The sequence below is a fragment of the Bradysia coprophila genome, unplaced genomic scaffold, assembly GCF_014529535.1.
Source record: "Bradysia coprophila strain Holo2 unplaced genomic scaffold, BU_Bcop_v1 contig_138, whole genome shotgun sequence".
In the NCBI taxonomy this organism is placed as follows: Eukaryota; Metazoa; Arthropoda; class Insecta; order Diptera; family Sciaridae; genus Bradysia; species Bradysia coprophila.
Window position 1 is genome coordinate 3,956,120 of NW_023503409.1, and position 21,452 is coordinate 3,977,571.

Sequence of the window (21,452 nt, forward strand, 5' to 3'; positions counted from 1 at the left end):
CAGATAATCTTTTCAAAAAGATTACCTACTGATGGTAATATTAAGAAAAGTTAGCTGACACAGGTAATGTTATAGAAATAAATTATCTGTGACTGGTATCGAGCCCCAAAGCTTCCTGTAATTAGACTATCTATTAACCATTACCTGTGACAGATAATTTGTCCGGCAAATGTTATTTGTCGCAGGTAACTTCTTTTGGCTTTCACTGATAGTATTTCAGGTTATATTCGCCAAAAGCAACGAATAGCGCCAGGCTCATGATCCGACGGTCCCCGGATCGAAACCAGTGGGAGCATTTTTTTTATAAACAAAATTAAATTAAACTTAGATTAAAGGTAGCTACGATTTTAGGTAATTTCACTGATTTTTCTATGACAACGATATAAAATCTCTATAAAAATCAATGTTTTTAATAGCGGACAATTTCGTTTTGCAAAAGATTGGTGGAAGGTGGATAAACAAGTGTCGTAATAAAATAATTTAATAGTTTACTGTCTGACATTTTGAATACAATAATAAAAGTCGAGAAAGAATAACCTATCGAGCTCTATTGATCATCTGCTAATGGTAATGTTCAGAAAAGTTATCTGTCACGCAGGGACTAAAATAATCAATTTTCCGTGCGGTGGCAATTCGCGGTCAGGGCCTTATTGCTATTTATTGAGGGCACTAATTTGCGAAATTGTATGACGTAATTGCTTTGTCATGAAACATGACTTAATTGAGATTTGCGCCGATCGGTATTGACAATAGATATAATTTTAAAATCTAGATAACTAGAGCAGGTCGGCGCTATTCGCAGATTCTGCGAAAGAAAATGTTCCTAACTATTCACGGATGGAAAGAGTGGTGTAACAGAAATCTTGTATTATTTAATGACATGCATCAATTCGTAAAATAGATATGGTAACCATTCGAACTTTAATTTTCTCAAGGACCTATCTCAAAACGAATTTCTGACATGACGGAGGAAATACTCAAAAATTTACTGAAAAATCGTCATGCCAAAAACGGTAATTTAATGGTTAACGAAGAGAACCGGAGTTCTCAAGAGTAAAGTTTCTTTCGAAAAACTTGTATTACGATACCGAGAGTTTGGGTAATCAAAAAAATTACAGTTTCGAAGCTTTATTGCTTAAAGTATATTTAGAAAAAGCAGCAAATATCAGTTTTATATTGAAGATTGATCCTTTGGAATATTATATAAGTATTTTGATATTTAAGAAAATCGAGAGTTGTGTTATGGTGATCGTGGGTTGTGGTATGTCATATAAAATCGATGAACCGATAGTTGGTTGTATTAGAACCGTCATAACACAACTCATGGTTTACTTTCTTTGCATGCAAAATTCCACATACAACTCTCGGTCAGATACCTTCTTGGGTTCCCATTTTTGAATTCTAAAATAGAGGTCATTTTGGTACAAACAAGAGGTCACCTCTGCTATTGAAAAAGAGAACGAAAATAGATTCCTGTTCTTCTGTTAGTGATATCACCCATCGAGCATTGTTCAAATAAGAACTGTTTTCTGCCCTACCTATTGTTAAATTAAGCAGGCTAGTTAGATAATTTGAAAGAGTTAGCAGCACTGCTCAATTCAAATATCACTAAAAAAATTGTTTCTTTTTTAACCCAAATGTCGAAATTCTCAGGAAAAAATCTATGAATTGAATATGGCACTGATATAACTTGTGTGGAAAGCTCTTCGCATAAAAATAAAGTAGATTTTGAAAATACAGGGCGATTAAAACTAAAAGTAGTACAGCGGCAAAATTGCAAGTCTGTATCATTTTATACTTTTGCATTAAAATCTATATCGCAGACTGGCACCGCACTCTGTTCCTTATTTTAGTCCCTGTGTCACAGGTAATGTTATAAGATAAATTATCTGTGAATGGTATCACGACAAGGAACTTCATATTAACAATTAGCTGCACTTTACGTTAAACTGGTTAGCGCAGTGACAACTCACAAGTTTCATATTTTTCTTTTTAAAAAAATTCAGAATTCATTTCCGATGCCAACTAAGACACACACATCAGCGAGAAATACAATGTGCATATGAGAGATTACGTAAGATTAATAATACAAATGATGAGACACTCAATTCACGCCGTAAGTGTGCCTAAAATTTGAATTTCAAGTGAACGATTCAATGAAAAAGTGAACCGAAAAATACATTTCAACGCTCACTTGTATGGGAATGACGCTACGTTAAAAAGACCTCCGAACTTTGCGTTTTGAATTTCGACCGCACTTATGGCGTGAATTGTTGTTTTTAAGATCTAAAACATTACCTGTCACAGCTAAGTTTCTCTACATTACCTGTCACAGATAATGTAACGAAAGTACATTACCTGAAGATGTACATTACCGCATTCCCTAGAAATGGGCGAAATCCTGACTTTTTACTAAACCCCAAATGTCAGCTCTTCCAAGCGTTACCTGAAGACGTACATTACCTGAAGACGTACATTACCCGAAGACGGACGTACATTACCCGAAGACGGACGTACATTACCCGAAGACGGACGAACATTACCCGAAGACGTACATTACCTGAAGACGTACATTACTTGTGACCGCTGTTTAGTTTTCTGTCAGTTTGTATCAGACAATTCACAAAAGAAAAACATTAGAAATTTTTCGTCAGTTATACGTTGACTATCTTAGAGTAAATATATCAACATGCAATATCAACTAGATTGGGTTTCGCCTATTGAAGAGGATTGGTCGGTGCCAATCAAACTCAATGGGCAAATAAATATTGGTACAACTAATAAGACATTCGTCACGAAGAGTAACGTTTTTGTGTCAGTACATGCGCGTGAGCGTATGGACTCACGCGGAGCAACTCTTGACGAAATATGCACGACACTAAGCCTCGGTAATCAAGAACAGGGAAGCGGGGATAGGCTTATAGCCAAATTAACAACCCCGTTCTCGGTTATCGAGGTGGTGTATGTGGAGTCTGGCGACGACATTACTGTTGTCACTGTTATAAAAACAATAGTTAAATAAATCAATTTCCTTAATTTTTTCTTTTTGTTTCAGCTAACTCGTCCTTTTGAGGGCGTTGGGTGTCAAAGGGTTGCTCAAGCCGAGAAACCTGCTTACTCTTGGAAATATTCATCAGTTTGCATTAGGTAAAATATTTGAATTATTTCCAGCGAATTGATCAATTTCGTATGGTTTCTTCAATTTCAGTTAAGGATTGGTCATTCAATTTGCTCAACGTTATTCAAAAGTTGACTGGAACTATTTGGGGATGCTCGACCAACACTCGTCGTCCGTTGCCGATTACTGCGAACCAGTCTGGATGTCAAGCAAATCAATACGCAAGTCAACATCGTAATGCGAATCATTTCGGGGACCGTTTATGTTCATTCTGCACCGATACGTGCTGAAGATGTTTAAATGCGTTTATATTAGGAAAGTCCACGAGGTAACATTTAATAAAAGTTAAATCTTAGAAAGACCAAGGTTTTTTATTTACGTCAAAATACTCTGCAATTAATAATAAGCCGCAATCCGTGAATGTGTAAATTGGAGTCCCGCAAACCGTTTGTAGTAGGTTCGAATCAATCGAACGAGAACTAGTGTCGGACCCTACAATTGAAGTGAAAAGAACATAATTATCACGTCGGCTAAATCGAGTCCGAATAGGACACGGCTGCTGTGTGTACATGCATATATGTGATGCTGATACGTCGCCATTATGCGAATGTGGAGAGACGCAGACCGTGGATCCATTGTTTCGTCGGTACAATATTCGTAGGGCTCCCAGACGTACTCTTTTTCGACGTCGAAACTACTTTTACCGACTGCTGCTAGCCCGCTACTATTTCATTGATTTTGTACTCTTTTTCTACAGGGAAGGGAAATTCTCATACAATTTTCCACACGAGCTGAAAATTCTGACAGATAGCCCATACGTTTTGTATCAAAATTTCATTTTACTTGGCTTTAAACAAAGCACCTAGCAGGGTAATAGAAAAAAAATAAAGTAGTACTTTAATATTTCCATACCTTTAATGTCATTGCAAAATTACCATTAAGGCTGCTAATGGTATTATTGGTATCAAAATACTACTCTATTTGACGTGTAAAAACCTCTATTACCCTGCTAGGTGCTTTGCTTTAAAATATTAAAAAAAATCGCTTCGCGGCAATAGATTCAATTTTCTCCTAAAATCATTGTACGCGTTTCATTACGCAAAAAAAAATTATGGAACGCTTTGAAATTGATACAAAATTTGTTTTGCAAACAACAAATTTGTACAGCAGAACAACGGCTTCAATTGAGAAAATTCGAATTTTAGTAATCGACATGTCGTTTTTATGGCAATTACAACTGTTGAAACAGTATTACAATTAAGGCGAGTCATTTGAATGCTAAATTGAAGCCTGAACGTCCATTAAAGCATAAAACGATGGTTATACTTCGTCCAAAAAGGGTTAAAGTACAGAGCTATTACTGAAAAACCATTTTTTTAATGATTTTTCCTGATTTGGATAGCGTACTCTTTTGTACTCTTTTTCAAGTCAAAAATGTACTCTTTTTGAAATTTTCGATCTGGGAACCCTAAATATACGAAATAACTAACATAAGCGACCGAGGGTACATTGACTACAGAATCTCTCGATTAACGAGAAAAATTCTGTAATTTTACCCAAGGGATGAAAAAATTCATACTTGGAATTCAATCATTGGAAAAATATTAGGATTTAACGTACACAAATTCATATTGACAAATTTCTTATTTCAATGCTCGGTTGCAGAAAGAATTGTGAACCGATTGTTGGTTTTATTGGAAACGTCGTAACACAACTTTTACGTTTCGAAAGAACCGCTAACTGTACATGTAAATTTCCACAAGCAACTCACGGTCAGGGTTTGCTATTGGGACATTCGGTCGAATACTTTAATACGTTCATTTAAGAAATTCCATGTTTTTAAATTGGCGCTGGGTAACTAGCTGAAAACCTTAATCCGGCTCTGAGTATTTAGTTAAAACATCAATTTGAGGTTTTCTCAATATTTTGTTATTTATTTAAAATGGAGGCAGAGACTAGAATTTCAAAAAGAAAAGTTTAGTATTTTATGTCGTTTTATTGCACTTTTTTATTGTATGTTTTAATTGCTTAAATGAACTGCAATTTGGGCGAAGAATTTGGTGGAGAGAATATTTTTTGTTGCTGGTTGTTGTTTTTGGATTCAATATTTTGTTTAGTTTTAAATTTTCAACGCTTTGTTGATTTTTATATTAAAATTAATATAAAAAAATGATTTTGTTTTTTTTTTTTAATCGAGAAAATTCTTAACTATGTCATAAGATTCTATTTAAATTTAAATTTGAAATTGGACGATGAATGTGTGTTTGATGAGTTACAAATTGCCATGTTATGTACAAAAATACCATCACTTTTTTTTCATTTATAATCGGCATTTCAATATGGTTAAGCCTTATTACAATTTATATTTACGTATTTTTTCGGTTGAAAATTTTATGCATTTTTTTTGTGCCCTTATCGAAAAGCACTTGATATGTCAGGATCATATAAAACATTTACAACTCCATTGTTTCAAAAATTATTTAAAATAAAAGTTAGCTGCAAATCAGTATTAAGGCACATCAAGTGACGGATTGCAAATTCAAACATTTTTATAATAAAATAAACCAGCTCGTTTTCGCAAAATGTCTTTTTCATAAATGGGAACTAACTGCGTCATCAAGTGCTATGTTTTCGCCCTTGCTTGTGGAACAACAGATTAAGACATTTCATTTTTTTTCCATACAGGCTTTAACATTTCAAATGTCTCACTGTCATTTTTTTCAAAGAATGCCATTGTGAATTCGCAATGACACAATGAAATTCTCAGAAAAATTTGACAGTGAGACATTTGAAATGTCAAAGACTGTACCATCTGCAATTAGTGTGTTTTACAAAATTTGTCTAAATTGAACTATGGGTTTGGCTTACATAAATACGCGTATTAATCTTCAGATTCGGTGACAGACCACTTTGTAGGTGAAGTTGCTATTCACAAGGAATACAAGCAATTAAAAATTGACTGATATAACTTCCATTCCAGCTAATCGTTCTTTTTAAAGAAAATCAAATTAAAATGATCGACTCTGACGGTTTTGAGTGTCTCGTAATTCGAAAAAAAATCAGAATTTCCAAGGTTCTGAAAGAAAGAACGGTACGACACTTCTGACTTGATCACAAAGGTGGTGGCACACAAATTTTGATAATTTAGACACATTTTGTTAAATACAGATTGTTTGAAATGTTAACTTGATAAAAATAAATTTCTTTCTTCAAGTTTTCTTTCTATACAATTTGTCTAACAGTCTATTTGTCAAAACTTGTGTTTAACTCGTCTTAGTAAGTATCGTAACCTGTTCTTTGAGAGCCTTGCGTTTCATGTCAAATCAAGCAGATTTTTCCAATTATAGACATACGTAGCGATCATTTGAACTGTATTTATAACATCTACAAAGTAAATTCAGTGTAAACCTGTGCGAACGCCTGTTTCTACCAGGTAGTCTATATTGGTTTTCCAATCACGATTCACTGAAAATCGACCATTTAACCTAATTTTAACATACAATGAAATCTATGACTCTTGGATTTACGTACAATTTTGCATATAATCACAGCAAGTGTATTTACACGTACTGTAAATATAAATTTTATATTTTACTACCTGCGCCATGCAAATCATAACATATCGACTTCCCCCTGCGAATATGATGCATTACATGTGGACTGTTTACGGTTCTATATTTTGGAAGTAACTTTGAAAATGTCGCAAACTCACTCGCAGACGACGAATGTACTTGTATACCTCGCCTTCGGCTCCGATATGCAAACTCTACACTTGTTGAAAAGGCAGTTACCGAAGCTTTAGGTATTTCACAGGTATCTCACATAAAAGATTCCAAAACAATTTTTGAGAGAGCGCGGGAGTAAATTTGTTCGTATAAAGAGAGAACTTGATTTTTGGAATCTTTTATGCGAAATGCTTGCCGAAAACACACTTGTAAATCACTTGCTGCTTCTATCAAAAAATTGTTACTTTATGTAATGAATTACTTTCGCAGAATCCAATGTAACTATTCCATTCGATAATAGAACAATCTGCATCTGTGGGTCTATAATTCCCGGAATCAGAATTTGTTTTTGTGTACAGGATTTTCCCTAATTACTGTGGTATTTCAAAGTTTGTGTGTAATACACGAAAAACGTTGGTCCGTCTACGCATAAATGTCAACGCCAGCCATCGCGTTGAAGGAGTTTATAGAAACTAAGTTAATGTTTTTTTTTATGTCTTTATGACCATGGACATATTAATTAAGCGAAATGAAACTGTAAATGTGGAAAGAAATAAAAGAAAATACAAAAAGCAAATGTTTTAAGTAAAAAATCTATTTTATTTTCACTTCCTTTTTTTAATCTTCAAATTCATGAAATGCACAAAACAAAAACAAATGTTATACAATTAAACAAACATTTAAAAATAATAATAAATCAAAACACAAACATAAAACAAACAAAAAAAAATTAAATAAATTAATACAATTATTCCATTCACAAGACATTTATACATTATTCAGTGTGATCGCATTTCTTAGATTTTATATTTTTCAAATAAATATAGTTTTCTCATTCATAAATTAAAAAAATTATTGTGTAAGACTTGGACGCGGCACATCCAAACTCTTTGCATAAATTAAAATAATTCTAAAATTAAAATATTAAATAATTTTATCATAAAAAATAGAGAAAACACAAGGAAAATGTGTAAAAATTAAGTTCGAGTACATGAAATCCGATTTGGGACCGGTGTTGATTTATCAAGTTCTTTGGACATCAAGGATTTTATTTAAAGGATTACCGACTGACCAAATAGAAATTTTTCTGATAAATGTAACAAAAAAACCGAGCAATTCAAATATTTTTCCGATTTCGCAAACAGATCATTTTAATTGTCAGTGATAAATCAAATTTTTCTAAGAAAACTAATGGAATGGAATGTTTCGGCGATGCTTGAAGTGTCCCAATCGTCTTATTATAAGACAACTTTACAACGCGTTGAACATGGATGAGAAAAAGAGGTGAGTGTAGTTTGAAATAACCGAATGCGAAGGTCTAGCCTAAATTCACAAGGACCCAAAAAATAAAATTCAAAGAAATTTGTTTTCATATAAATCACTTCATTAAGCTTGACAAAACCAAAAATTAGTCTTTCACAGAAGGTGACCGTTTAGTACGTTATGTCAGTTACTCTATTATCCTTGAAAATTTCATTGTCTGCATGCAAAACGAATCTTTTTATGCCAAAAAGCTTTGTGTTTGACACAAATGAATCTTTTTTTTTGCTTTCTACAACATCATTTACTTTACAATCGGTATTTCGGACTGGGCATAACAGTGGGTACAACATATAGTTCCTTGCAGTATGAAAACGTCAAATAAAAAAAATTAACTCGAAAGAAAATCTCATTGTTCTTGTTAGTAATGCGAATCGTAGCATAGTCTTTCTCATAGCTCCCAAACGTAACATTCAATTCAAATAATCTGTTCAAAACAAACTACTTTTATCAGAGATCATTAATAATATTGTCTTTTGAGCAAACGCGTGAGCTTATACATTGTTTGTAATAAAAAATAATTTATGAATTTAACTGTACATTACAAAGCTTACTGGCCAAATCATCTCCTTAAAATTCTTAAATTTATTATTAACACAATTTTTTGGCACTTTGCTTAAATATAAAGTTTTCTGTTTTCTGTTTTTTTTTTAACAACATTGTATGTTCATTTTATTAAATTTAGTGGATTTAATGAATTAAATAGTAGCTGTGATTTTGCATTTAATTATTCATGGAACTTTATGTTCAATGTAATTCAGAAAAAAAATTCTTGTAAATCGTCCAGTACACAGAAATATTTTTCGTCTAATTTAATTAACGAAAAGAATTAAAAATATCAACAGAACAAGCAAAAAACAGAATACAAATTCGTCAAATTATACTTTACATACACGTAAATGCAAACGCACAATTAATGAAATTTTTATTTTGTTTTTTTGGTGTTACATTTCAACGAAAACATTTTTTTCCTCGTTTACTGAAAAGAACTGGAAAGGTTATTTGGTACAGCGCAGTTGTTATTGTGACCTTTAAATAAAATTATGGTGACGTGACGCTGGATGCGGTAGATCTTTTTTTATGCAAAAATAGATTAATGTGACGATTGCGACATTATTTAATGCCCTTGAGTCGAAAGGATTGCGATTTAAATAATTCTCCTGCAACTATAAAAACCCCATTAAATTGTTTCTTCTACTTTGAAGTACTAGATTTGTCATATAGAACAGCGAACACATTGTGAGCATCACTCTTGCAAATTTAGTACTTCGAGGTACACATTGAATGGCTTAAAGAAACAGAAAAAAGAATCGAATCAGGACCTGACCTCTTACAATGTGATCGATCTGTACCCTATGGTCCGATTTTTGTTAATAATATAGAAATGAATATTCTGCAATGTGTCGTCAGTACGAATAACCGATAAATGAACAATACCGAAACCCTTGCTTTAGTCGTTTTGCTTTCCTGTATGTGTGTTCCTATTTCAAAGGCTAACCCTATTCAAAAATATTATCGCTAAATTAGCACTGCTAATACTCCACTAAACTCTCATAATACTTAGCAGCCTTCGTTCTTCGCAACTCTATGCATAAAATATTTAGACTAATAGACTACGGTATGTGAATTCCACAATACTAATCAAATCATAATCCCTAAATAGAACAGAGAATTATGACACTTAATAATTCAATTCGCAATGGGGTGGAATATTGTTTATGCTGCACTAGGTTTATACGCAAAAGTTATACTGGTCGTGCATTATGCATTTAGAATCCCATGGTATTATAAAACGCAGTATAACGTACATTTAAAGTCATTCAACCATACATTGCAACACACCAATTTCCAGTGCAGTTATTGTTATTGCGTTATGAGCATCGATATATATACTGCTACTGCATATATATACTGTGACACGTGACCAAGTGCATAATGTACGTACGTAAATATGAGTGTATATATGTACACATGTATGTGTTCTTCATTCATAGAAGCGAAGTCTATCGTTTATGGTTAGTTATGCATAAATGAATATCCACGTCTGCCGTACTATATCCATGCAGAGTTTGGTGAAATCTCTTCTTTTTCTACTACGACGGTAAATTGTTATAAAATTTAAATCAAAACTGAGGTGGTTGGTCAACTGTAAAACAATTCTCTTCAATGAAATTTTAATTGAAAAGCTATGGTGAACATGGTTTTGAATAAAATAACCGCTACACGCCTCAGTCTGTGTGTCTATGATCTCTAGCCCAATTCATTTCTGGACTAAATCTTAAAAATTTTCAATCACAAATTGAAATAATCTGACAAATTCCGTCAATTGTTTAACCAATTCGAGCAAACAGTTACTATTTTTCGAAAACGTCTGATTGAAACTTAACAAGAATATTCCATTTAATCGAAACTATATCCTGTTTTCAGACCTATTTTCGTCGGTTCTACACATACAGGAAATTAAATTAAGTAGTTTGTCTGCTAAGCGGCGTACCAGACCAAGTCATCATGCCCGTCCGAACAATAAATAAAATTTAAACCGAAAAAAAATCGCTGCACATAACCCCGTACATTTTGTGTTATTATGAAAGATATGGAGTGCATGTAGTACGGCATGTTATGTTATATACTATACATGTCGTCTCCCAAATTCTGCCACCCTATTGTTACCGACACTGCATAGCGGGTGTGTGTGTATATGTATGTATGCAATGCGGGTTGCGGCTTTATTTTATATACACTGACCCTATTCTCTAGATCGAGTTAGCAACATATTCGTGAGTGAGGGAGTATCGTACTTTATGCTAGTATAACCATACCAACAACTGCACCGAACAATATAATTTTTATGACACACAAACTGCACCAGAAAATCGATATCAGGATGTAGCTTTCGAGTCTAAAGCTTGAACCGATCGATTGAGTTTAACAATTTAAGAAGTGCATCGACAATGTGCACTTTTCGTGCGATTTATTTCGATTCTAATATTTAGCATAAATAATTGAAACGTTGAGGAGTCGTTGAAGGAAAATTTGTAAAAAGTTGGTTCTGCAAACTGAATAAATTCGTTCACAATACCACAATCGATAAGAATACCGCTTGTCTTTAACATCAGAATTTATTGAAATTCCGGTTAATGTTTATTGCTGCTACAGTGGTTGTAAATCATTATACACCACGAGAATAAAACTACTCATAGAGTTTGCAGGTTACAAACGATAAGTCCAATCAGCATGTATATCTAATTGCGGAAACTTGAATATATTTCTCCAATCACTTTGCATTTTTTCTTCTCCTGCTGAAACAACGATAAAAATCATAATCTTTGTGACTGCGCGGACAGAGGTTATTTACACAAATCATTTATCATTACATCCAACTAATTCGTTATTCTTTTCGGTTAGATGTTTCGTATAAGAATACAAAATAAATAAATCTTTTGATACGATTTTTATAATATGCGAGATCTGATGATGGGATTATTCGTTTTTTTTGTTTGTGTATAGTATAATTTTGCGATGATAAATGCATCAGGTTTTCGATGTTTGAAAAAGAATTTGTGCCACCGAGAATTGAAATACGACGGATTTCAATATCGATAACTAGATTGAAATGTCCAAAATTACAACACCCGTTTTCATGGCTTATTACAACACTCAAACCAGTGTTGAAATGAAATTCGTATGAGTTATTACAGCATTCGTTTTAAAAAAATGCAAAGCAATGTGATCGATCAAATTCGAAGAGTGATTGTTTACAATGAAAATTCTGAATTTTTGTGCATTTGTCTATTTCAATTCTCGGTTGGCACAAAGCATGATGTGTTACACGTATCGCTCCGCTCGTAAGGAAAACTTGGGTCTAGTGCTGAAAAAATCAACATTACAATACTTGTAACACAACATACTAAACCTTACGCCAATGTCTAAATGAAAAGAAAACTTATCTAGTTGGTTAGGTGAAAAATGTATAAACGTAATGGATTTCAGCATTTAGTGAAAGAGATTTTTGTGTAGTCTATCTTGGAACAACGGATCTTTTCATGATAATCTCATGTCCAACAACAATACAAAATGATGATTGTTTGGTATGCCATTAATGGATTTACAATGTGTAAGAGCGTTAAGCCACTTCAAACACTATCCGTATGTAGACGAAAGAAGTAGTAGATTTAGCGAGTATATAATACGACACGCTTGCCATTTGTCATTGATGAAGAATCATCTGCGTTTGGTAATTTTGCAGATCGTCACATTTTAATTTTCAATCATGTAATATTGACGCCGAAAGTGCGCTGTAAATTTAACCTGTTACAGACGGCAAGCATTTGGCCAGTATTATTATCGGGTCTATTACTACCATCGATCAATAGTATATTACTTCCGAGGTTCCCGAAGGGGAGGGCTGTATTCCCCACTTATCAAATACACAACTTGGAACCTCGTAAGTACAATGCTTTACGAGATTAGGCAATTTAAATGAAAATGAAACATGCCGCAACGCGTAAAGTATTTTTAATCTGTTGATTTCAAATCTTGTACTTCAATTTGTTTAACATGTATTTTACTATATAAAGGACGTCGTTATCGATAAAAGATGAATATCCGTATGCGACAGGTTGAAATGACAATTGATTAAACAAAGACAGCTTTGAACTTGTCCAGTTCGCGATATTCTCATATTAGAGCACATTGAAATTGAGTTTGTAATTCATTTGTTCATTCACAAATGCAATCACAGTTTAAATTCTGAAGCTCACTTACGGTGTCAATTTTTTGGATGATGTACCTATTTACAAAAAAGGGGCTTTGAAACTTTCTGTGTTCTGGTAATATTAAAGGCTTGAAATATTTGAGTCACAATCCGATTAACAACACTTTCGATGGTACTACAACAGTTCTGCATCAGTGAGACGTTATAGGATTCCGTTTTTCAGTGGACAATAAATTAGGTTTAACTCTAAGAAATAAGAAATCAAAATTTTACTTCATTTTTAAAATGAACAAAAACGTTTAAAAGCGCACAATATGACTGATAATATTTTAACATTCAGTTCTCAACCAAACTTACGATCTACTTATAATATCCACTTAATTGTTTGTGTTCGAAATTTGATAAATTACTTACATTCCTAAAAGGTATAAAAAATAGTGTCACAACCTTGAACGAAAAGGAAGATTCTTAAAAAGAATAATTTAGGAATGGGATTGTAATTGACAAAGTAAAAATCCTTAATTTAATCAGAAATTCTACCGGCTAAACAAAGACAACCAAACAAACAAAAATGAGCTGCCCCCAAAAACATTCCCGGAACAGCGTCAACTAAAACCGCAAAAACTATTAACATATCTTAACGTTATGATTCAGTCTTCGTTCATTTTTATAAATTATTGAATTCTAAGCATTGTGCTTTCCGTTTTTACAATAGCATTTGGTAATAACGATCCAGCTTGTACATTACTAATTTGATCAGCTCGTAAACCACTGTTTGACGGTGACGACATTTCACTTTCATATTCTTGCTTCAACACCACATTGTTTGGTAATATCAACGGTTTCTGCTCCAAATACTGCGGACTCTGATATTCTGATTTGACGGTTACATTGCCTACGGCTTTCTGCTGTTCGGCCAAACGTTGTGCATCATATCGAGCATGGGTTCGCATATGTCTGGTAATCATGTCACGCCTGCATGCTGCGTATGGACATTGCGGACATTTGTACGGCTTCTCGCCGGTGTGGGTACGTTGATGCGTTGACAAATGATCAGATCTGGAAAATACCTGGCCACACACCTTACAAGTGTACGGTTTGACGCCCGTATGCAGTCTCATATGCCTGGTGAGCATATCGGAGCGAGCGAACGAACGATTACACACTTCGCACACATAAGCTTTCGATATATCGGTTGTGTTCGTTCGGCTTTTGTGCCTGGACGCCATATGTTTTGCTAGTCGATCATGTAGACTGAACATTTGTCCGCAAACGGGGCACACGTATGCAACATCCGATCCAGGAGGCATTTCTTCAACGACCGGCGAAACATCGAGATTATATCGCCAGGCTACGGATTCTTTTGTTGTTGGCGATGCAACATCACCTTTCACAACCGGTACGCCGACGCTCCCATGATGATAGTGATTGGTCGGTCGATGCGTCGTCAGTACCGTTCCTAAACTATTCGGAATACTAATTTTTTGCCCTTTCATCGACAAATCCAATGGAAATTCTTGAGGTGGAGCATCAGCCATTTGTGACTGAATGTACAAATTGTTTCGTATCCGAAATATTTCCGGTAAATATTTCGTTTGTAAATAGTATTCGAAGAGGGGTGAAGGCATTGGAAAGTATCTGTGTGCAGGACTCCGTAAATCCGGTGGTATTTGTACGTTCAACGTGTTTTCGTCGATTTTTAGCAGCAACGGGCTAACATTACTAGCTACTACTGGACTGGCCAGATTCGAGTAGGCATCGTTATCGGTGTCCTCGGTATCACTGGATTTCGATTCACATTTGTAATTAATACTTGGTTCACCCTGATTATTATTGTGAATTGCTGGATCGTTTCCATTGTTTGTATGCAATTTGTCCAGCACGGCTGACAATCGTTTTCGCTTCCGCTGTTTCCACGGCATATTATTGTTGATCATGTACGGATGATTGTTATTTACCTGTTGGGTTTCTGGTTTTTTGTGCCCCATTGGGTCATTACCCTCGGCCATCGTCATGGGGTACGTTGCGTTGGTGATGGCGTTGTGTTGAACGGAATCAATTTTGATGTGAGAATTTCTTTTATTTTTTATATTTTCGCGTTATAAACAGCTTTCGAAAATGTTCCTATGTCGTTGGTAGAATCCGTTCCAAGAAAATGCTGTGGCGATGATAACTGAAAAGAGAAATAGGAAAAAATTATTATTGCATTCATTTGCATTTTGTAAAGCTATTCGGGGAGTTGAAGACACATTAGATGGGGCAATAAATTAAAAAAGCAAAAAACTGTGGGGGGATTTTTGAAGCAGTTGAAATTTAAATAATTATTGTCATCGCCCTGTGATTTGAAAATTGTTCTCATAGGGTGCGGAAAAAGGTTGTGAAAAAAATAGCAAAACACTGCAACCGAAATCAATACATCAATTTCCAATAGTGAAGCATATTCATGATTCAGTATGGATCTGGAAAATTTCTCATACAAATTTTACAGACGTTCACAACTCTAAAAGCTTTCCGTCCGCCTGCCTGTTATCATAAAAAATATCCGAAAGAAAATGCAATACGTTATAAGTTCATGCTTGCATGCAAAATATATGCAACTTTAACCTTCCACATTATCAATCCGTTTTATATTCCTAGTAACGAAAGAAATTTGCCAGCAAGAGATACGCTAAAGTGTATAAAAAGAAGCCAAAAAGTCAGCAAACCATACATTTCATCTGATATTTTATAAAATTTGGCTCTTTACAACGCCCATCTAAATGTACAAATCTCTCGTTACATTCATATCCCTTAGCCATCTACTTCACATAGATACATAGATATATTTAACATAACGACGATACTGTACAGTCTAAAAATGTGAAGGATTGCATTCGGATATTCGGAACACAAGATTGTAAAGACAATACAATACGTGATTTAGAGGCTGGAAAATGTATTTTCACTTTAGCTTTAAAATGTATTTTCCTTAAGCAAAACTTCTTCTCTTTTCGCATTGTTGTACAACTTAAAAATGTAAGATTAATCGTTGCAGTGGTTTTGTGTATCTTGTGTGCGTTATCGTCTTAGAATAACTTCTTCTAGAAGTGCTGGTAATACACTCAATTTAATAAGTGGTCGAAGAAGTAAAAGCTTTTCAGTTTTTTACAACTTGTCTCGCTTATCTTTTGTGAAAAGGAATCCATAAAGATGCATTTGAGATGTAGGTCCTAATGAAGGGAAAATCTTCTAATCAATCAGCGACTTTAGTTTACAAATTTGAAACTGAAGCTAGGCGCGAAAAAATCTATATCCGAAAAATTCCTACATAAAGTCGAAGCATTATAATTTGATCGATTCTATTAATTTTTAAATAATTGTAGTTTTCGAAGAAATCATTTCGAAAACATTCCAGTATAAAAGCTTACACATGCGCATTAGATCTGTTTACTCGCGGTATACCTGCGGGTAATCCGTTCAAATGCACGTGTCTAAGCTTTTATACTGTAATGTTTTCGAAATGATTTCTTCGAAAACTACAATTATTTAAAAATGAATTAAATGAGTAGAATCGATCAAATTATAATGCTCCGGCTTCAATGTTCGTCTTTCTGCGTTTCTTCAAAGAAGTTGATAAACAGATTTATTCTAAAGCTTTGCACATCGTTTTATCGTTTTTCTCGTAAAACTCTTATCTTCGCGCAATAAGTAAAAACAACGAAATGATTAAACTCGATTGAAACATCGTCTAACATTTGCATCATCAATTTTCTTTACAACTTTGCAAGATGGTTTTCGAAATCATCAAAACTTCACAAACTTTGTAAGACTATAACAAAGTTGTGCTGTAATGCAGCAATATACTAATGAATGTAACAATGTATAATACACCGAAGGTAATTTGAATAATTGTATGTAAAAAATTCAAATAAGAAACCCATCGACTGGTCAGATGTTATTATCCAAAAACGAATATACAAATGTATGTGCAGCTCGTCTCACATTCGTCAAAAATGTTGCAAAGTTTTTCGAGTAAACAATTTTCAAAATTACTTTGATATGTGTTGGTTAAACGACTAATAATAAAATGTTTCCCTCCTACAATCATATAGACAGCCAATGGTAACGCGGTTTCGGTTTTTATTTAGAAAGTATATATATGCGTGTGCAACAATCAGCGAGGTACCGGATTTTATTAGTGCTGAACAAAAACTTAGTTTAAAATAAACATCGCGCACTTATTGACTGTGCGGCATGAATGAGATTTTTTTTCTCTCTTCGTATTAATGGAAATATGTGTATCATAGCGTGATATATCTGTGGTATTGAGAGGCGTTTCTGCGAGTTTGGTGATACAATTTTTTTGTTGAAAAATACAAATATACAAACGATTGTGGCCATAGAGACCGATTTTTCTATGAATAGAATTTGTTTAGACTAATAGCAAATACATTGCAATATGATTGGGTGAGATGAATTTATAGAAAACTTTCGATGAAGAAATAGTTTTAATAAATGAGTAAGATGAAAGGACCCATGCTATCAATACGTTTTTGATGCTACATGCATTGAAAACCGTACTTTTCATGTTTCAAGCCCTATTGTCGACGCCTTCAGCATGTTAGATCCATTCCATAGCTCGGGATAAAAATACGGTTACGCCTCGGATCAACAAAATTCACACGAAAACACGACTTTTTCAACTTTGTACCCCTTTTTGTGTAAGTAAATGACTCATAAACGTCTTCTGGTATTAACTTGATAACATAGAACAATTTTAATAGAACAGGCTATGCAAGACCCAATTTTTCTATCCTATAATTGCAGAATCAGCACCTAATTATTCCATAAATCTGCGATTGAATGACTACACATAAAATTTGTCGATTTTTGATAACACTTCTCGAAACTCAAACTGAAACTTTGTACGATTAAGTAATATTACATAATACTCTGCGTTAGTAAAATTTGCACACTCGATTGCATAAGCACTCACTTCCACGTGTTGTTCATTAAATGCCTATAGATTGCATTTCTCAGTTTACTGTACAGTCTGTACTCATCCAATTAGTATACATATGGAGTAGCTATATTATATAGCGATTGAGTTTTTCTACAAAAAAAACTGTTCGTTATTTATTAACCAGCTAAAAAGAAAATATTTATTTACACTTCACTTCAACGATCTTTTTTTTTTGTTGTAACTTGAGGAAGTTTGCGGTTAACCACATTAACTTATGTGTAGAAATGCCACAACACCATAAGTTGTAAATTTATATATTGGTTTATCATTATCATTATTCGGTTTCTAATGAGTTTTAATTTAAGATCGAAAAGGAAATGAAATTTTTTCTTTCTTCTCCTGGCCTCTCTCTGAATACGAAATTGATGGCAAAACATTCATAGTATCTGATTCCTACGAAACAATTGCCCAATCAAGTTAATGATCTTAACAGATCTTTAAAGGAGATCGATTATCTATATACATCCAACAGATCGGCAAATGAACAACACTTATTATCTCAATATATATTATCTACATCGTGTGTGCGTTCGTCCGTCAATATTTTTCCAACATCTGTGGCTGCATCATTATATTGCATATTGCCGCAGCGTTTCATGCAACAGTGTTTAAAAACCCTTTTATTTTGTTTTTTTTTTCAAATGTGTAGTTTTTCTTCGTTATCATCATCTGAGCATTTCAGATATATATTATAAGTAAAACATAAGAAAACAACGAAAGAAAAACAAAACATCGTTTTACCTACAAAAAAGTAAACGATAAATTCTCAAACACCCTCCGGCATCCGCGATGAGTATTATTATTAAACATAAAACACAGCACAGTAGAAGGCAAACATCTTTCGTACAGAAAAAAAAGAATAAAATAATTTTTGTGATATTAGCCATATATATGCAACAGCAGCCACTGCTGTACAATTTAAGACAAAACTACCATCAGCATAACAGAAGGAGTAAAAAAATGATTAACTGCAAAAAATAATAATACGAAAAAAGAAATTGTATGGAAAACGTTTTCAGAGAGATAATTTATTTTATTTATATTGATGTGGTTCTTCTTTTTTGTATCTATACACAACATACAGTCGTAAATTGCAACCAAGTCGTTAGATGTATTACTTATTCACACTACAACGATATCAGTCATAAATTGCGCACAGATGGATCAATTTACGAACTATAAAATCTGGAAATATTTTTTTTTTATTTGATTTGATGACGATTAATTGAGCATGGAGTTGCTGGGAGGAAAAAGGAGTAAAGAGTTGGATGTGAAAGTTTTGCACCAATAAACAGCAAATGAGGATAAAAAATGTTTTCATCCGTGAGGCCTTAAACCATCCTTTTCGCCACTCAAATGGGGTGAGAAATTGGCGTTTTGTGTACGCTCTTTCTGATGACAGTTCAGGTGAGAGATTTTTTTTATTTTCTCTACTCTTGTTTTTCCCATGGGGTGGTAAACACGAAATTTTCAATGCTATATGTTATGAGCACTTCTTTCGACGTAATAGTCTATTAAATCACAAGGACAAAGTCCGAAATTACTTTTCCGTGTGATAGTAACTCGGGATAAAAATGAAAAGTCTCGCTTTCGTCTGTTTATTGACCACAGCTTCGTCTCGGATCAATAAAATTCACACTATCCTTTTCATCCTTTTATTCCTAGTTATGTGAAATACCTTGCAACTGTCATTTTGTTTTGGAATTGAACAATAGTGAAACAAATAGAAAATTCCAACTCGAGCGAATTGCGACCCTCACTTCGCTGACTGTAAACTTTCGCTCTTGTTGGAATTTTCTATTTTCTCCCCTTGGTAAATTGTTTTACAGGTTTTACAGACAGGTCAGTTACAATTCTCTGATTTTATCTCTTTCCAAGCACTTGTTGACTCGATTTTTTCTTCCAGTGCTCGTAACTTGTAGAGGGCTCGCAACTAATCTGTCTACCCTATTCATTTCGAATTCATGTTAATTATGCATAAATAAGTATGAGATCCGCATAAAGTATTCCGATTCTGAAATTGTAAATCTAGTCAGCCTTACCAAACTTCAATCCATGATTTCTAGGTCCTGGCCTTCAGTACTTACACCATTAATTTTACATTTACAATTTGAATAGTTCGATCAAATCATAAAGCATTTCGAGAACACAGCAACATCTTTGGATGTTGCATGGATGTTAAAGAGCATAACAATGTCTTGTCAAATTGTGATTAAAAATAATCGCATATCAACAATTAACAGCCAGCCGTTCCATATTCAAGTCACCTAGACTGTATTAAAAACAACACAATTCTTTCATCATTTTCGGATGACCACAACACAATTTGATGACCCTATTCCGTCAAATGTTTTATGATGAACACGAACAAATCATATACATACAATTTCTTCGTATTATGGTAAGTAACTTTTTTTTTAAAGCTACACAAAAATCAAAGGATGAATGCTTTCAAGGTTAATTACGTTTATGCTTAACGCATATTAATCCAACTCTTTATTACGAATGTTAATTCATCAAAGAAAAACAAAGTGCAGAAACGAATCCAACACGATTATGGTACCTATTCGTATCTGTTAAAATATTTGTATAAATTTTATTAACGATAAATATCTTTGATTGTATCTAAATCTCGGTTGTGCACAAGGTCGTTAGAATGCCGTTCTTCGAGTGTATTTGAAACTTAATTTTGTTAATTTACACAAAAAGTGAACAAAGTTCATTTCGTCAATGGTGTGACTATTTCTTTGCAACATGAAGAATTTAATCGAAAAACTACATGTCTCAAGGAGTTACGAATGAAATTTTAAAATTGCAATGGAAACGTTAATTTCGTTCGTTTTTTTTTAATTAACTTATTTTAAAATTTGGATTATGAAGTACCTCCTCTTCACAACCGATTTCAATATTGACTGAACGAAAAACTTCAATCGTCCTTGCCCTCAAATTGTTTCAAGGAATTTAATGAACAAAAGCAATTTCAATCTCAATTTTTCAGCACTAACTATCCACTAAAATTGTAATTGAAATAATAAGATCCCGTTGATCATTTGGATTTTTTTTAATATTTTAAATTGAAGCACTTGCGTCTGCAACTATATATATGTGCACACATGAGCTATTAACATATAATAACACAACGACGTAAACATCGCAATGCAGACACTCGATAAAAAACCATTCAAACTCATTTTAAAAATAATTCGAAAAGGAAATATTTTTTTTTTTGTTGTGTGTGATACGAAAGAATAGCATGTATGTGCAACTATTATCCAGCAAGCATTTATACTGCTGCACAATTTTGCTGAATTTATATTATGATGAGAGACCGCGAGGTGCACTTTATGAAGTATAGTGGAGAGAAACAAAAAACTTGTCGCAGCCTCCCGCAGTGGTTGGTTAGGCTTACACCGAAAATAATTTATGGTTTTTCTTGTTACTTTATCTGGAATAGTTTGTGTTAAATATGGCAAGGTATTTATTCTGGGTCAGCACTTTTATGTATGACTGCCTTGCAAACGATCGAGCTTTACTGGTTTTCCTCAGAATCCAATCTGTCCAAGATCTGGTTCT

General features: G+C 33.7%; 1 protein-coding gene across 1 annotated transcript in view; it reads right to left on the reverse strand.

Moving 5' to 3' along the window:
* Window positions 1-12,697: 12,697 nt before the first annotated feature.
* LOC119073539 (zinc finger protein Gfi-1b) overlaps window positions 12,698-21,452 on the reverse strand; it is a 28,325-nt gene continuing 19,570 nt past the window's right edge. Inside the window, exon 2 of the mRNA XM_037179086.1 lies at window positions 12,698-15,050. Coding sequence (XP_037034981.1) covers window positions 13,552-14,892 — 1,341 coding nt within the window. The 5' untranslated portion in view covers window positions 14,893-15,050 and the 3' untranslated portion in view covers window positions 12,698-13,551. The remainder of the gene's footprint in view (window positions 15,051-21,452) is intronic.